We start from the raw sequence: 16,946 nt of genomic DNA, 5'->3' as shown, positions 1-16,946 counted from the left end.
CCACAGATAACAAAAAACATGAGAGCAGTGGGGGAAATAATTAATATGATTTAGCATTACACTTGGGAAGTCAGAGGGTTTTACATCATGACTTAAAGGAGTTATCTGTACTTTCTCTCACTGGTGGTGCAAGAATGGCTTTTCTGTTTCTCTCATCTGTGCTAGCTGAGCACAAACCTCTTCAAGAAGGACAGCACTTTTTGGTTGCAGGGAGTTACTCTGTAGCCTATTATTTCAGAAATGCCTGAATTTAAAATGAAAGCTTTTATCCTGATTATGACCTGAAGAATCTCTGCTTATCTCATCAAGTCACTTCTAAGATAAAATGGAAAGAAAGCAAGCCGGTCTGTAAATAAGAGCATTCTCTAGTTACTGTCTATGGAATATGAGAAAAAATTATGACATGATTGTGTGCAATCCAGTGCACAGATGTATTCAAAGAAGATCTGAATACATCTCATGAAGAAGACAGGTTGATAACAATTTTTGTTTATAAGTTCTCTAGAGGAACAATATAGTCTATTCTTTGGTGGACCTGCATTAAATCTCATCAGCAGGAATGTAAGTAACTTTAAGCATAACTGAAAATTAATATCAGAGAGCTGGGGCAGGGCTGGCAGGAGAAGAGCAGTGCTGCTAAGTTCAGTGGCGCTTCAATATCAGACTACAATACTCCATATACATCTAGCTCTGGTCTCAGTTCCTTGGTAAGGGCAAGAAACTCCTGAAATCCAGGTTCAAGATGTGTGAATGTAATACAGTATCTTAAACTTACAGGAAACTACATTTAGTCAGGAGAGCCCAGCTGGAGCTGAGTCACCCTTGTGAAGCTCTGCGTAGAGTGTAGCATAACAGAGATTACGACTGTGTGAAGAACTCTCCCTTATGTGGATTCCATACTTACATACGCACTTAGCTTACAGAGAAATGCCTCCTTTACTACATGCCATAAGATAACTTGACAAAAATTTCTGGTGGTGCTGTTGACAAAAAACCTGATCCAGCTCCCAACCTTTTTCTGAGGGACAGTGACCACAGGAAAATAAGGCTTCCCAAAAGAAACTAAAGAGTCAGTATTTGATACAGTCACACAGATCCATAAAACATCCGCTATTTCCCATGAACTCTGGAGTGGGTGGGCTTTCTACTACCTGAATACAAATACGGGCGTTCATATTTGCACTACAAATTTAGAATAGTCACTTGAACGTTGGTGTAAATGCTTCAGCTCACTGATGTGAAAACATACTTGAGTGAGCAGCTAGAAAACTCTAAAAAGCAGAATAGCTAAAAGCAGGTTTGTATCTGAAACAAATACTACAGTGGCATAGCTTCTTCCAAGCACAGAAACAGAACAACTCAAGTCTAGAAGCAGAAGAGCTACGAGAACTGTATATGAAAGAAAAAAATGAAAATAGAAAGCTAATCTGCGTTGAAACCTAACGCTGAAACTCTTATTATATAGACATAGCTTGAGTCACCTACCAGCTTGAAACTTCTGTTGTGAAGACAAAGAGTCAATATTTCTAACGCAACAAACTTATATCACTCAGCAAACAGTAAATATACAACACACCCGTTACAAAAGTGAATGTTATTTACTTGTGACATGCGTGCATGGAAATACTGCCCAAAGACCTAAACAACAATTTACATGCAAGAGATTATTAAGAAATTATTAAGGCAAAAACCTTTCCATGGTCACGTCCAAATGGAAAAAAAAAGACCATTGCCTAGCTTGGAATGTCCCTCTCCATGGGAGTATTTCTTATGCACAAGAAATAAATAAGCTGAACTACCCCCATCTGTCATGACAGTTCATGGTTGTCAGGGGAACAATCTGAAAAACCGAGCTTGGCTTATGATATCAGGTAACATAGCACTTACTTGCCACAGAGAAGGAAAGACTAGAGCTGTTAATCAGGACCAGAAAAATAAATTAAAAAAAAGAAACATGACATTTAACTCCTGAGGCTAGCTAACTAGCTCCTCAGAGATCCCAACTACTTTCATTCAGTCTAGAACTGTGAGATTGGAGTTGTCTCTGTGTTTCATTGCTTCTGAATGTAAATTAAGTTGAAAAAATGATACATTGTAACAGGTTTCCAAGCATTTTGCTAATCACTTCCTGTTCATAAGCATGCATGGACTATATACTGCACACAGCACCCACCTATTACAGTACTGCAAGAGTAGCTATACTGAGGTTACGATTCCTCCCTTCCTCAGATTTCACGTTGTGATGGTTGCTATGATTGTAGCTATTCAATGGCAAACATAGCTTTTGTAATTCATGGAGGGAAACGTATTATTTTAGGTAAATGGATCCATTAGACTCATGAATAATCAGTCTTTTTTTTTTTTTTTTGTGCAAGGAACTCCAATTCATTTGATAACACCCCATTATAATATGCCGGGTTTTTTTTTAAACACCTCTGCAGTCCCCTTGTACCTTGTACAGTATTTTCTGCAGACAGCAGTGTGAAACTCATTCACTGATGGCATTCTGAAAGTAACATTTTGCTTTGGTACTCCTGAGTAACAACTGGTTTATACCAAAGAGAGCTCTTGTTCCCCCATTCTGTTTCAAATGTGTTCACTTTACCCTGAATTGATAAGACCAGGTTCTGATTTAATTTTTCATTGATACCAAAGGGGCTGAAGATTTTACTCATGATTTTCATTAATCTGTGCTACTGTTTGTCAGCTGCTCACTACATATTCCTTTAATGCCTTCCAAGTTTTTGCACAGGCACAAGCTTCTAAACAGTGGCTCTTTCCCGCATCCCAGTTCCTATTCAGAACTGGCCACATCACTGCTATTGCTATTCACCCACAACTTTGGGACTAGCTTGTCAGCTTGTATAAAGCCCCAGGCCTGGTAGGATACCAGGAAGTTATCTGCTGTCTTTAAAGATCTGCTACATATTTTAGAGGATCAGCCCATGGCAGAACCAATATAAACTGTGGCCAGGGTTCTGGAATCCCCACTAATGCCATTAAGTAACGGGCTCATTGCAGAGATCACATGCAGAACACTGCAAAAGCAATGTCTCCTTACAGAGCTGTGCTGATACATCGGCTTGGAACAACTTTCACTTAGAATAACAGTTGATAGGAAAATCAAAAGGTGTAGCTCCATATGCCAAAGCCTGTAACAGACACATTAAGCACTTACATTGGCAGTGAATAAAACACTCATCTAGAGTTGTCTGAAGTTATACAACTGTTTACACAGTTCCTTAAAACATTTTATCTTCTTTTACGAGGCATTATCTGCTTGATTTTGACCATTTATATGCTTCAGTCCCAGCCCAGAGTGCAAGCAGGAAGGCCACCTCTAGCATTTGAGCAACTGCTCTCAGAAGTTAATATCCCGAGAAAAGATTGTATTTTCTACTTATGTCTAGATTAACAAGGTTTCTTTGCCAGAACTCATAACATGGACAACAGGTAGGACTCTAGTCAACCTAGTGTAAGAATTCCAAAAACCAGTATGGTGACATCTCCCCTCCACATGGGACTACAGTTAATACAAGCAGTGTACAAGACCACATTTCAAAGGTCCCTGCCAAGACATGAGGAAATCAATAAATCCCTCTTCTTTTACCTTAGGACAGAGCTTGTTTTCCTGCCTCCCAAGACAAGCTTGCACAGCCATTCCTCCTTGAAAGCCCCTCCTGGGGCTTCTGTTTCACCCTGTGTTTTTGTGCACGTGCTTTTAGCAGAAGGGAGCATCTTGGAGCAGCCTGCAAGGCCTCCCCAGCCCACTTGGCACCTAAAGGGCCTGTCTGAAAGCAGAGCTGTCATGAGGAAAGTGGTCAGGCCCAGGTTCCTTTGGCATGGAGGTGCCACCGCTCAGTCCCATGCCCTCCCTGGGGAGGTGTCAGGAGGCCCCACTCACACCCAGCCCGTCACTGCCTCCTCATGCACGCAGCCTCACCTTTGTGTGAGCTGTGCTGTGTTTACCCTCCCACTTCCTTGTCGCACTGCACTATGAGGGCCATAAACTGTACGGCTGGCACAGCTGAGCCCTCAGCAGCAGAGACAGAAGGAAGAAGAGGAGGGGAATGGCAGCCAGCCCCCCAGCCCTGTGTCAGAGCACCCCACGTGCCACCGTGGTGGTTGGGAGTGCAGTCCTTCCTCAGGGGATGGTGCCGCTGCTTGCAGCAGCACTCTGATGCTCACCAGCCACCCTCATGGTCGGGGCTGAGTGCACACCAGGGGAGAACAAGACTTACTTCCCATTCTTCTCAGACTTCAGGGGTGGCAACGTGACAGCCCTGCGTGTCGGCGAGTCGGTTGCGCTGGGCTCCGTCTTCCTGCTGGCCTTAGTGGGCAACATCTGGGGCATCTGCCTGCTGGTGTGGCGGCAGCAACGGCTGTGTGCTGCCAACTACCTCGTCCTCAACCTCTTCTGTGCCGACCTGCTCTTCATCTCCGCCATCCCGTTCATTGGCATCGTGCGCTGGACTGAGACCTGGGTGCTGGGCGATGTCATTTGCCACATGCTCTTCTATGTGATGACCCTCAGTGGCACTGTTGTCATTGTCTCTCTCTCAGCCGTCAGCCTGGAGAGGGTCATCAGCATTGCTCGGCTGCACCACACTGCCTTCCGCCGCCGCAAGCTGCTGGCTGCTACCCTCTTCATCTGGGGCTTTGCTGCTATTGTCACCTTGCCGCTCTGCTGCTTCTTCACTGTGGTGCAGCTGCCCAGTGTCACTGGTGAGGTAAGGGTGAAAGCTGGACGGCCATCCAGCACATGTGCTTGCCTCTGTACAAAGTGGCCATGCATAGGTTTTTCATTCTGGTATTTTGAAATGCATGCAAAAGTATATCCAACGTGACACTCAAATACATTATTAAGTCCATATGTTTCTATCTTAAAGTTGCTGTTAGCATATGATATGGAATTTACGGTAGTAATAAGATTGTGGACAATTCGTCTAACTTATCTATCTGTACACATGTGGGCTTTTAAAAATATAAAGTAATACAGTAATCGACATCTTTGCTTGAATGGGAAGTTTTCACAGATTCTATTTAGGCTGCAGTCAATTTTTCCTTGGTCACACAGAGAGATAAATAGAACAAAATGGAAAAATAACTGTAGAATGTTCATTTTCTTCTTTTTCCTTTGCAAACAGGAGATTCATATTTGTACCTTGGATTGGCCCAGCCATGCAGGAGAAATAGTCTGGGATGTGACCTATGCTGTTGTTGTTTTTTTAATACCAGGATTAATCATTATCATCAGTTATTCCAAAATCTTACAGGTATTTTTAAAATTTTGCTATAGAACAAATAAACAGTAATTCATTAGGCATCAATGTATCATCACTGTATATAAATACACACCTAAAGAGTATGTGCATTATTTGCTCAAGTAGAAGAGCATGTGATTAAAATAAGGCATTTCAACCTGTAAGTAACAGTCTGTACTTTTCAACTAGGGACATACTTGAACATGACATTACCAGAAGACCAATATAAAGTTTGTCCTTCATTTATATATAGTATTTAATACTCGTATCCATTTATGTGTTATTCATATTTAAAGACTGTCAAACTTTTAAATGCTAAAAGACTTTAGTGTCAGAAATAATATAAAACTGGATCTTGCATTCCTTAAGCTTAAACCATAGGGACTCACAAGAGAGTTGTAGGAAAGCAAAGAAAAGCAGGACTAGAAATAAAAATTCTTCCCATTTTAGATCTACTGATTTTCTGCTTTCTGCGTATGTCTGTAGCTCACAGGTTTTATTAGAGTACTCTTACATCTCCACAGCTTCTGACTTTGCAGACGAAGACTGTAAACTAAGTACTCTGCCTCCATGCTCTTTCTGAGTAGGTGTTGAAATATAAGGCCAAGACACCAGGCATCACAGTGTATATTCTAGATACCTAAATTCCTTAAAAAAAACGTTTTTCATACCTCTTCCTCTTCAAAAAGCTAAGTGGGAAAAGAATTAGAAAACTTGAAACTAAGTGCTGGAATGCCTGTTTTTTTTTTTTAGTAACAACAATATTACTGGTTCCTCTATTATGCAACTAAACATATTATTTATAAGGAACATTTTAAGTTTTTGAAAGAAACTGTAGAATACACAGATTATTGAGCAAGGAATTAATTGGTGAAATGGTGAGCACCAGGGGCTGTGAGTAAATGAGGCAGAGCTAGATGTAGATGTTACCATGAACCTATGACCTACGCTCCAGGCTCTGCATGTATTGTTATTGATCGGGCTCATAGTCAAAATCATAATCTCTTCGTTTCCCTATGCTCTGACCTCATAACAATCTTGAGGTAAATGCATCAGGCAAACATATTCTAATGAAGCAAAGTACTTGCCTTGTGCAACCTCATACTAGCTGTAGGGGAAGAGCATACAGTAACTCAGTGGAGATTCTGAGTCTGTTGAAAGAATTGCAAAAAAACCTGCATACCATGAAATGCCACAGTCCCAGGTCAGAGACCAGGACAAGAACGGTGTTCTTGCAGACTTCAGATTAAGCTGGTAGATTTAGAAAACACAGTGGTATATAGGGAGCTAGAGGCCCAAACATGTATTCAGATACTGGATTACAAATCAGTCCCATGCTGCTATGCTTGCACTTCTTTTCCAACTTGATAACACAGATGCTAAATTGTGTTACCATTCCTCCTGAACTGAAAAAGGAATGAGGCCTACAGCAGGTTCCCATATGTTATAATTGGATCTTCTCTCTCACACAGCTATTCAGGAAGCAACCAGAACTCAGCTGGAGAATATCTTAATCCCTGAGTCATTCCTAAGAACAGATTCACTCTAACTTTGTGAGAACACTCTATGATAACTACACACAGTATGATGCTGAGTTACTGCAAGCACTTCAAAGTGTTTTTGTATTCAGATAAGACAGCACCAATGATGATGATTGACTACAAAGATAAGACCTCTAATTTGATGAGAAATGTACTCTCCAAAGGTACCTAATCGGAATCTGAACATTAATTTTTTGCAATACTTCCACAAATGACAGATTAGAAGGCACAATTTGTTAACTGAATTGTTTTTGCAGTGTTTCTTCTCTCAGGCAAGACTCAACCCATGTAGATTTAGAGAAGAGGCAAGAACCAATAAAGAAATTAGTGCTGGGAGGACATTATTTGTATATACATGACCTGTAAGTTTCTGGTCTTCAGAGCATGGTCCAGGTGCCCACTGTAGTTATCAAGATTCATTATGCTAAGCACACCAGAGAGGGATCCAAAACTTATCACTATCACCCCACTTCAATTGAACATTTCATTAAAATGCAGTCCTAGTGATTCTTGCATTCTTAGTTCTAGCCTGTGCAGTTCCATCAGGAAATACGAGGGATATTTTCATAGGACAGATACAAGGCCTGCTGGCTGAAGAGATTCTTTAGTTGTTTTGAAAACTGGAAGTCAAGGAGGGCATTCAACTTGTTTCTTTCCATTTTTTGGATAAATGTTTAAAAGTCTGCACTCTTATAGTCAAAGTGAGTATCAGTTAGTAGTATTTTACACAAAGCATGTCCTTACGAAGGCAGACAGTGTTTGCTCATAAGTCTTGTACTGAATCCTTCAGAGTTAGCCTGATTTCTGGATTTCAAGTAGATACTGCAGGATATGATCAAGCTGCAATAGTTTTACATGTTTAAAACATCAGAATCCTCTGCCTACAGAAGCAGCTCATGATACTGTCTCCTTCTCAGGATTAACAACTACTGAGAAGCCCATTTTTCTATCACAGGTTTTGATCTATACACCTACATTCTGTTGATAATTTCCAGAAGTCTAGAATCTTAAATACTTATTGTAGGCCATCAATCTCTGTGAGAATGTCAGAAAACTGCAGTAAGACTAACAGTTTTCTCAAAGTCTATAACCATTATCATCTTTAATTAAACAAGGAAACTATTAAGTGTTAGTATTAGCATTTAAGTTACTGGTAATGGCATATATCACACATATAAGCAGAAACAAGGTTCTCATGCTTTTGAATTCCTACTTAAACACCAAATTAATCCAACTTTTTGAAAACACCCCTTCTTTACCCATGCAGAATGTAAAAGGGCACCTCAGGTATTTAGTATATTTTTCAAAATATTTCAATTTTATTTAGTTTGCAACAGATACACAGATCCATCAGACTTTAAATCTGCTGTGCAAACATCAGTGAAGACACTGAGATCGGAGTTCTGGATTTAAAGTTTTCTGCAAGCCCTCAAGATTCAACATTCTATCTAATGGCAGATGAGATGCACCCATGAATAGTATAGTCCCCAAACTAGCCATACGCTGGTCTATTACATCAGTCAATAAGTTTATAAGACACAGAGAGACTTTCATAGTGATGAAAGAAGCTGTAGGAATTCAGAGTAATTCACAGAATGCAATTCTGATTAATGACTGAAAAACTAAGAGTTTTGACAAAACTTAAAATCCCATTCAAATTTAAAATATACTATGATTTATGATTCATGCTGCTTCTAATACCTACCTTATAATACCAGCATAGCAATCATACAATTAGATTTTGTTCGTTCTTGTGCATCAACAGGATTGCTAGCTATGTTCCAGTTTGCATTTATGGAAAGATCAATGGATTTATTTAGATAGAGCAAATGAAGTCATAAATTGAAGTTAATGGGATTTCATGAGTAATTAAGGCTCTATTTTATGTTGAAATTTTATGGCTTGTGAAGAGCCAGGCAGAGAACTCCTGGCTTCAATAATACTGATGTGAATTCACAGCTGTGAGGAAGAAAACCTTGCTAGTAAAGTAAAAATGTTGAAATGGAACCATTAACAAAAGTAAACATGGAATTCTGCAATGCCTTTTTTGTGGTCACTTTTAAAAATAGAAACATCGTGTACCGAGATCTATTTTGGCACCTGTAAAATGTATTAAGAATTTTTCTATAGGCGTCAGTAAATGTTACTTTCCTCTGTTTTACTGCAGATTACAAAAGCATCAAGAAGAAGTTTAAATGCTGGATTGGCCTACTCAGAAAACCATCAGATTCGTGTTTCCCAGCAAGACTACAAACTATTTCGAGCCCTCATTGTGTTGATGATCTCCTTCTTCATCATGTGGAGCCCAATTATCGTAATTATTTTTTTTATTTTAGTCCAGAACTACAAACAAGATTTAAATATTTTGCCATCAGTTTTCTTCTGGATAGTCCTATTCACATTTGCCAACTCTGCTGTCAACCCAGTTTTATATAATGTTGCCCATTTCAGACGTAAATGTCAGGAAATTCTCCTCTGTTGTACAGGGAACCCTGTAAGTACTGGGGCTGGTTCGGAAACCTCTGCAAGAAGTAAACGTGAAAAATCTCATTTATCTGTCATTACCAGATAATTATTTGAAGTCTGAACGGTGACTCGTTTTGGATATCAGTGTCTATACTATCCCAGTTTGACTAGGTTATCATGCTATAGCATTATATGCCAGAGGAGGCCAAAAGACAAAAAAAAAAAGCATTCCAGAAAGTAAAATCATCTTGACCTCACTGCTTTGCCTCAGTAAGATCTGCACAATTTAATCCAATGGATTGAACTCTTCGCTTGTACTGGAAGAAAATGAAATATGGCAGCAAACTTGGTGAATGTAAAATAGTCAAAGTAAGTACTTAGTAGAATTAAATTTTATGGGAGTACATTTCCAGTTGGCAAAAATGTTATTCATTTTAATAAAGTCATAGTGAATCTATATCAAGAGCAGATCTGTACTGTCTTTACTCTTTGTTTTTACTGAGATCAACTTTACAGTGAAAATGTACATCTTCAGAAGTTTTCTGCTCTTGTAGACTACCAGAAAAAAAAAGCCCCTGATTTTACGGTTAGATAACTGTCTACATACAAAAGGGTTTCAGCAGATGAGATTATAAAGCTTTATTATCAGCATGTGAATTATTGTTTTAGTTCCACCTTGAATTAAGTGGATATTATGCCTACTAATTTATAAATAAAGAATAAATAAATGTTTACTTGTCATGTGAAAAATAGTTATTTTAAAAAGATGCATTTTTTATGACTTCTGTAGTCAAAAAAGTAAGCAGTGATATATACTGTTATTGGAATTCTTTTCTCACTTCTAAAATGCAATTGGAAAAGATTTTCAGTATTTACTGGGGAAAAGAAAAAAGGCATTGTACTTCAAAAGAAAGTAAAAGTTTTAGAAGCAAATACAAATATTTTGATTTTTAATTAAAACACTGTTAGTTAGAAATTGAACCCAGTAACAAAAAAGAATAAATTCTTAATTTGTTGTCAACTGTCAGCAATTTAAAATAGTGCATTATAGCAACAATTTATTAATAAAACCAATGCCTAAATATGTACAGATGTGCATACAGACAATTTGCATCCCCTGTAATCCAAGTTTATTAAAATGTTTTATTGGTTTATTAACAAAATGAGCTATGCAGTTCAGATAAATATATTTTAAATCTAAATGAAGCCATCAAAAATCTTTTTAAAAGAGCACCTGATCAATGTATTAACTCTACATCCATGGTGCTATTACATGGTTTCCTTCCATACTTATGGATGTCCTTAAGAGCAAAATCCTGAAACACACACACAAAAATAAATAAATAAAATAGAATGAATTGTTTTTCATCCACATTAGGCAAAACACAAATTTACACCAAACAATCCTCAACCAGACCAGTACTCGGACTAGCCTAACATACTGACTTTACAGTGGAGTAGCACTTTTTTGAGTTTGACAGATACGCAAGGAGCCTCTGTAACACACATCTTTCAAAGTCACAGCATAGCAGCTGAATAGGTACACTTTATTTTTGATTAATGCAAAAACATCCTTTACACCCCTAAGAATCTCATTAGGTTTTTTTTTGTTTTTTTTTAATCTTCAGAAATTTTAACTCTTGACACGTGTCATTTGCAGGGCAGAGAAAAAACAAGAAAGTATCCTACACTTTATACAATAAAACACATCATTAGCTTTCTGATTGCTGCAACAAATGTAGCAGCATTTTAATTATGTTGTCTGATGCATCATACAGATGTCTTTCCTGAACATACAGGTCAGAATTAAAGAGCATCTGAGTGGTTATATTTTTCCTGTGAAGCTTCATTATCAAGTAGGTATCAAAATCTTGTTTAATCTGCATCTTTGATTTCTCTTAAATCTGACAGTCTTAAATACTTTTATGTTGCTTCCAAATTCTCATCAGGACAAAACTTTCATTTTTCTTGTTGTCAGGCACTTTTCTGGTGGGAGGTGTCCTTGTCTCTCCCTAGCAGAGGGGTTGGAACTACATAATTTTAAAAGTCCCTTCCAACCCAAAATGTTCTATGATTCTATGATTTTTCTGGGTCACTAATGAGGATACTGAACACCACCAAGCTCAGTAGATCTTTCATGCACCTTTTTATCAGGACACTTTACTACATGGCGATATATTACTGTTTGTAGATCAGATGAGCAGGTAACAGAGACAAGACTTGACTGTGTTCACCTGTTCTGACTTTCTTCCTAATACACAAAAGTTCCTCCAGTCAATCTCAGTTTATTCCAACACATTATTTAGACAAGCCTTTTATCTTGATTTTCAGATTTCAGTGGTGATGACCATACAGTGCCTCTTGGTAAACAGTTCCAAAGGTTAATGAACTTTGGAGTTAAACAAATAGCTATTTATTTCTGCCCTAAATGTATCCAGTTTAAAGTTCCATCCATTTTATTTTATTATTCCTGTGCTTGCAAGCCCTTTACTAGTCGGTTCTTATTGCTTGTGTGGGTAAGCACAGTCTGCTCAGGTCAGTCTTTAAACTCTTTCTGATGAGAAAAAGATGAAGCTCTTTCAAACACTCACTGCTGGACACATTTAACAAACTTTCAACCACTTTCTTTGCTCTTCTTTGAAATTTCTAATTCATTCTCATATCCTTCCTAGTTATCAACATCATTAAACATGACATAACAAGCAGACCCATGCCAAGCATCTATGCCTCATATGAGTCTGTAAACATCCATGACTTATGCATTCAAGAATCCCATTAACTCTTTTGTCCATGGCACTATGTTGGGAATCCAGCTGACTCACCAGTAAATCTTCTGAAGATACCCTGTCTTCCAGAATGCAAAGGTAGGAATGGAGGAACAATGCTATTTTCTTTGCCCTAAATACTCTGATCTATTTTCTTCATTCTTCACTATTGTATTTCCTCCATCAACTACTTTCAAGGAAGGTAAAAGTTCTGATTAAAGAGATAAAATTTGTTTTTACAGCAACTAAGAAGTTACTATGTTTAATCATACCACACTGATTTAATTGTTTTACAGCTTCCTTTAATTATTGCTTCAGCTGATATGACGTGCCACATAAAAAGCTATACACTTTGGCTCTCCTTCTGATAAGGGAAGTAAAAGTTGAAATGCACTTATTACAAGCTCCAGTTTTCAAATGACAATATTAAAGCCACTAAGTATAAAACTTAATGCATTTGCAATTCAAAGAGATTCCCAATACTAAGTCCTGAAATAAAATTATTAAAAAAAAAAAAATTCTTACCATTATGAACGATAACTCTGTATTTTCTGTCCAAGCAGAGGTCCATCTGCCTTTGTCTAACAATTTTCTGTGCCTCTGGAGGCAATCCCTTGGGGTCCCGGGAGAACACAAAGGAATAGCTATCAGCACAAGTGCCATCTTCATTTAGCTCACGGCAGGAATAATGAAGAGCATATGTATCGTAATCTGTGTCCACTACCCAGTGATCATCATCTGGAAGAAATCATAGCAAAGCCTGGGAGTTACAGAGACACAAATAAAATGTAGATCGCTGTCATAATTCCATAACTTTAATACAATAACAAAAGAAATTTCAATGAGTACTGGTATGAATGATAGCAAATTAGCTGTTGGTTTATATCTATGTCCAGTATTTGATTCTATGTTCGGAGGGAAAGTTTGTTTGTTCATCTTAAAAATAAGCATATGTTAGGGGCTATGATGAAGGGGAGAAGGAAGGATTGGCACTACTGCTTCTCCTCTAACATCGGTACACAACAAGAGCGGCATGAGAAAAAGGTAGTAAACATCCTGTAAATCTATGCCTGAAAATTATTATAAAATAAGGCACCAAACACAAAAACAGAACCATGTATGAACTACCATGAATATTAAAGTTATTTTAACCTCCTTTTCCCCCCCCAAAAAAAAGGTATGATCAAAATAGTTAATAAAAAAAAGAAAAAAGTGCTCTTTGTTATACTAGTTGTGCTTCAAAATAGTCATAAATATTCCCTCCTATATAAATATACAACTTAAGTTATATATTTAAGGTGAAAGATTAATACAATTGCCATTTGAATGTAGTTCTTTTTCCCATTTCTCCTATGGGTGGGGACCACAGTTTTTAAGAAGATAGAGTCCAAGGTCAGTCAGCAATCTGAAGTATCCATGAAAACATGATTCATCAGCACACTTTGAGGTAATTCAGCAACAATTCAAGAGCAATTGGCAACAAAAGCATTCTTTTTAACTGAGTTTTTGGAGAGAATGGAGCTTCAATCACTTCCAAATTCCATCTGCTGCTCTTGGAAACAATCCATACAAATGTCTTGAGCTGCAAGTAACTGAATGTCTACTTCATCAAGAAACTAATTTTGCATAGAGTGTGAAAGATGACAGGAAAATATGAATATATATTTACTGTATGATATTTGTAAAAAGAGATAAATCTCTGCATTTGCTGATATTAGATTATGCAAAAGAATAGTCGTAAAATCCTCTTCCCTACTAGACCAAGTCTGACATTAGGCTTTTCATAGAGAGCAGGAGCATCCAGTAAATGAATTCTGAAATAAAATAAGGCATAAAATACTACAAAAATACTACATTTACCTTTTATTTCTTCGGAATAGTCACTTTAGATTATATAATTGGGTAGCAATCAAAATAAATACAAAGATATACAAAGGCCTGGTCTTCTCTTGCTTAAAGAGAACCAGCCAGATGTCTCATAAAAAAATAGTGATCACCTTGTTCTCATTAAGACTTTGCTATTTTATAGTCATTGCACGGTTTAAGTGTTCAAGAAATCCAATGCTGCACTTTTTCCCAGCATCAATATTCAACATAATCAGGCTCCCAATTAGCTCCACATCTTCTAGAGTTAATTACTCACTTCCTTTCTGCAGAAAAGAGGCAACACCCCAGTACTTCATCTTGAACTTGGCAGGATCCTCTGTGTCAGTGAAAGAGCCAATCATATCAGCACAGACATCCCAGTTACTGCAGTCAGGGAGAAAGAAAATATCATGTTCAAACCTGACAGCAGACTTGGTGAGACTGTGACTAGCACAAGGAGAGCAGGCTGGATTTAAGATCAAGCAAAGCAGAAGGGTAGTGAAATATTCTGTTTGCAATAGAATGATTGCAAATAGCTTACTTGAAGAGTCTGACTCTGCCCTTTGCAGTGGCACTCATCTGTCCATTCTCATCTACAGTGAACTGGGCAACCACATTGTCCTGCAGAAACAGCCCCTCAGGATCTTTTTTTGCCATGGCGTACCAGGTGCCACTGTACTGCAAGGAAAAGAAAAAGCCTGCAGTTAGACCTACAAGCATGGAAAATACTAGAAACAGACACTGCAAACTGGGGAAGGATGACAGAGGGGATGAAACATAGATCTTTGACACCGTGCCTTGAAGTTTATCTGTAAAATAAATCTAGTTGTACCAACAGCGTAAGACCACCAGTATGTCCTAGGGCAAACAGAAGAAAGAACTGACTGTTTTTCTGGCATCTTTTTTCCGTTTGTAGTTTTCTTGTACTGAGAAAAAAATTGATGGAAAGAGGATAGATATTGGCAGATCTTGACAGATCTACATATAAATATGTCTTCCTTTATAATCATTCTGAAAATATCATGCATTTTTGCAGAAAAAAAATTGAGTTACTCCACTCCTTTTCTATTTACATCACAAAAGTTGAGAGCAGTCTGCTAACCTCAGTTTTTGCAGTATTCCTGTATCAGTTGTTTCAGTATCCAGTACTGTGAAGGTACAGGCATCAATATGCACTTCCACTCTTTTAGAGATTGCAGTCAGAGTGAAAACATAAACACACGATGCCAGATTTCGTAGCCCAGGAAGGACTACTAGGCAAGATACCAAAGACTCTGAAGAGAAAGATTTACCCTGTTCTTGTCAAAGTTTTCCTTGACTTTGAAGTTGCTCACACGGCAGTCCCTCTCTGCCATGCTGCTGCCCAGGAAGGCCAGCGCCAGCAGCAGCAGAGATCTCCTTGTGTAGGCCATTCTGTCCCTGCAGCAACAGCAAAGAGGCAAACAACATCAGAAATGGCCTCCATCAACTCTCAGGGAAGAGAGGAGAGCTGCCCCAACAAGTCCCCAGGACATTGTGCAGCTTTCCTGATGCACCTGCAGGAAAGGTCCCCAGTTGCCCCCAGCCCACTCCAGCAGATCCCTTACAGACAGCACCCCTACCTGCAGCCTCAGGAGAGCTCTGTCTTGGTGGCAGTGGCCAGGACGTTCGGACAGGGAATGCTTTATGTAGTCCTGAGGCTTTCGCAACCCCCTGAGGAACAAAGCCAGCATTGGAGGGGGAGCAGGGAGGCAGGTTGATGAAGGCTGCAGTCTGGGCCCCATTCACAATAGCCCCTTGCATAACATCCATGGGCTCCAGTGGTCTTTGACCCTTATCTTTAGCCAAGCATCTCTAGGATCAGAAGCGGCTCTGTTTTGACCTAACTCAAAAGGCAGAGCTCTCACTGTGGGGGTAGGGGTGTGCACATATGTGGCGAGGACAAAGGGAAGGAAAACCACCCCATCTTCTCACAGCAGGAGAGCCAGTTGCCTCCACCTTCTCTGCTATTGTACACACTGCTGTCCAAAGTCCTTCTTACCCAATATGCTCAACCCAGTCACAAGGTGCAGGCTTGTTTCCTCTATCTCCTCCCCAAATTCCTTTCCTCTCTTTCACTGATAAACATAGGAAAACATCATACTTGCAAGTTTCTGCTAACATCTTTGAAATCCTGCTCATTCCAGAGTCACTTCAGATCCCTACAATGGGTTCCCTCATGTAACCAAAGGACAACCCAAAGCCACCTCATGCCCAGCTCTTCAGGACAGGAGCTGGAGCCCTGCAAAATATCTGGAAACCAGAACACTCTTATGTGGAGCCTTGAAGGTGATGGGACGTGTGTATTCTGCAAATATGTGAATGCATTTACACACATTTGGCCCCCTTGACAACAACTGTAAATCAGAGCTTCCAGAATTTCTATTTTGTTTTTGGCAAACTTGGTTGTATAAACCATTATTTTTTTTCTCCAGTCCAAGCAAATTTTGCTGCCTCTCAGTCAATATTTGTACTATAGTTTCAACATCTGTAGGAAGCATTAGAGAAAACCTGTTAATTATTTTCTAGATATGTAACCAGAGCAGGAGAGGAATTATCATTATCAAGAGAACTTATTACCTACTTATTTCACATCCAGTTTTGAAAGAATAAAGGCAGAATTCTACTAATTGAGGGTCTGTGTTCATTATTTTAAGAATTAATCAAAAATATAATTCAAATATGGAGACATCAATGAAGCATACAAATATTTCAATAGTAGCATCTACATAGAAATAAAGCAGTTTATTCAGCATGATATTTTCCAAAAACGCTCCTTAAACTTCTATTTGTCTTGCACATTCAAAAAATATCAAACTTTTTACTGTAACTGCCCTTAACAATTTTTTTCACATGTAATGAAAACAGTGACACAGACTGCTTGTTTATCTGTTGTTCTTTCTTTTCTGCTTTGTACTGGAATCTTGTTGCACAGATAGCAATGTATTTCTGTTCACTTCCTCAAACATCAGATGTCTTTGGCTGCTCCAAAATTACTTTGAAGACTTTAATTCCCTAAATATCAA

At 38.6% G+C, this 16,946-nt stretch overlaps 2 protein-coding genes across 2 annotated transcripts; one reads left to right on the top strand and one right to left on the bottom strand.

Moving 5' to 3' along the window:
• Window positions 1–4,199: 4,199 nt before the first annotated feature.
• FFAR4 (free fatty acid receptor 4) lies at window positions 4,200–10,179 on the top strand. The gene is made up of 3 exons (XM_048944121.1): window positions 4,200–4,730; window positions 5,148–5,276; window positions 8,973–10,179. The coding sequence occupies exons 1-3, from the start codon at window positions 4,200–4,202 to the stop codon at window positions 9,375–9,377; spliced, it is 1,065 nt and encodes a 354-aa protein (XP_048800078.1). The 3' UTR covers window positions 9,378–10,179.
• Window positions 10,180–10,394: 215 nt separating this feature from the next.
• Window positions 10,395–15,619, bottom strand: RBP4 (retinol binding protein 4). Its single transcript, XM_048944123.1, has 6 exons — window positions 15,504–15,619; window positions 15,195–15,321; window positions 14,444–14,580; window positions 14,180–14,286; window positions 12,562–12,774; window positions 10,395–10,587 (listed from the first exon to the last, which is right to left on the bottom strand). The coding sequence occupies exons 2-6, from the start codon at window positions 15,312–15,314 to the stop codon at window positions 10,574–10,576; spliced, it is 591 nt and encodes a 196-aa protein (XP_048800080.1). The 5' UTR covers window positions 15,315–15,321; window positions 15,504–15,619; the 3' UTR covers window positions 10,395–10,573.
• Between the last annotated feature and the right edge of the window lie 1,327 nt (window positions 15,620–16,946).

This window comes from Lagopus muta, chromosome 5 (genome assembly GCF_023343835.1).
Source record: "Lagopus muta isolate bLagMut1 chromosome 5, bLagMut1 primary, whole genome shotgun sequence".
Lineage (NCBI taxonomy): Eukaryota > Metazoa > Chordata > Aves > Galliformes > Phasianidae > Lagopus > Lagopus muta.
Note: the sequence above shows the minus strand (reverse complement) of the source record. Positions and strands in the feature narration are given on the sequence as shown.

Bases quoted from the DNA above. Each gene is read 5' to 3' on its own strand.
- FFAR4 (XM_048944121.1), top strand. From the start codon at position 4,200: ATGGTCGGGGCTGAGTGCACACCAGGGGAGAACAAGACTTACTTCCCA. The intron at 4,731-5,147 runs GTAAGGGTGAAA...CTTTGCAAACAG, and splicing joins TGCCCAGTGTCACTGGTGAG to GAGATTCATATTTGTACCTT. The intron at 5,277-8,972 runs GTATTTTTAAAA...GTTTTACTGCAG, and splicing joins GTTATTCCAAAATCTTACAG to ATTACAAAAGCATCAAGAAG.
- RBP4 (XM_048944123.1), bottom strand. From the start codon at position 15,314: ATGGCCTACACAAGGAGATCTCTGCTGCTGCTGGCGCTGGCCTTCCTG. The intron at 14,581-15,194 runs GTAAATCTTTCT...TTTTCCTTGCAG, and splicing joins AAAACTTTGACAAGAACAGG to TACAGTGGCACCTGGTACGC. The intron at 12,775-14,179 runs GTGAGTAATTAA...GATTTCTTCCAG, and splicing joins CTCTTTTCTGCAGAAAGGAA to ATGATGATCACTGGGTAGTG.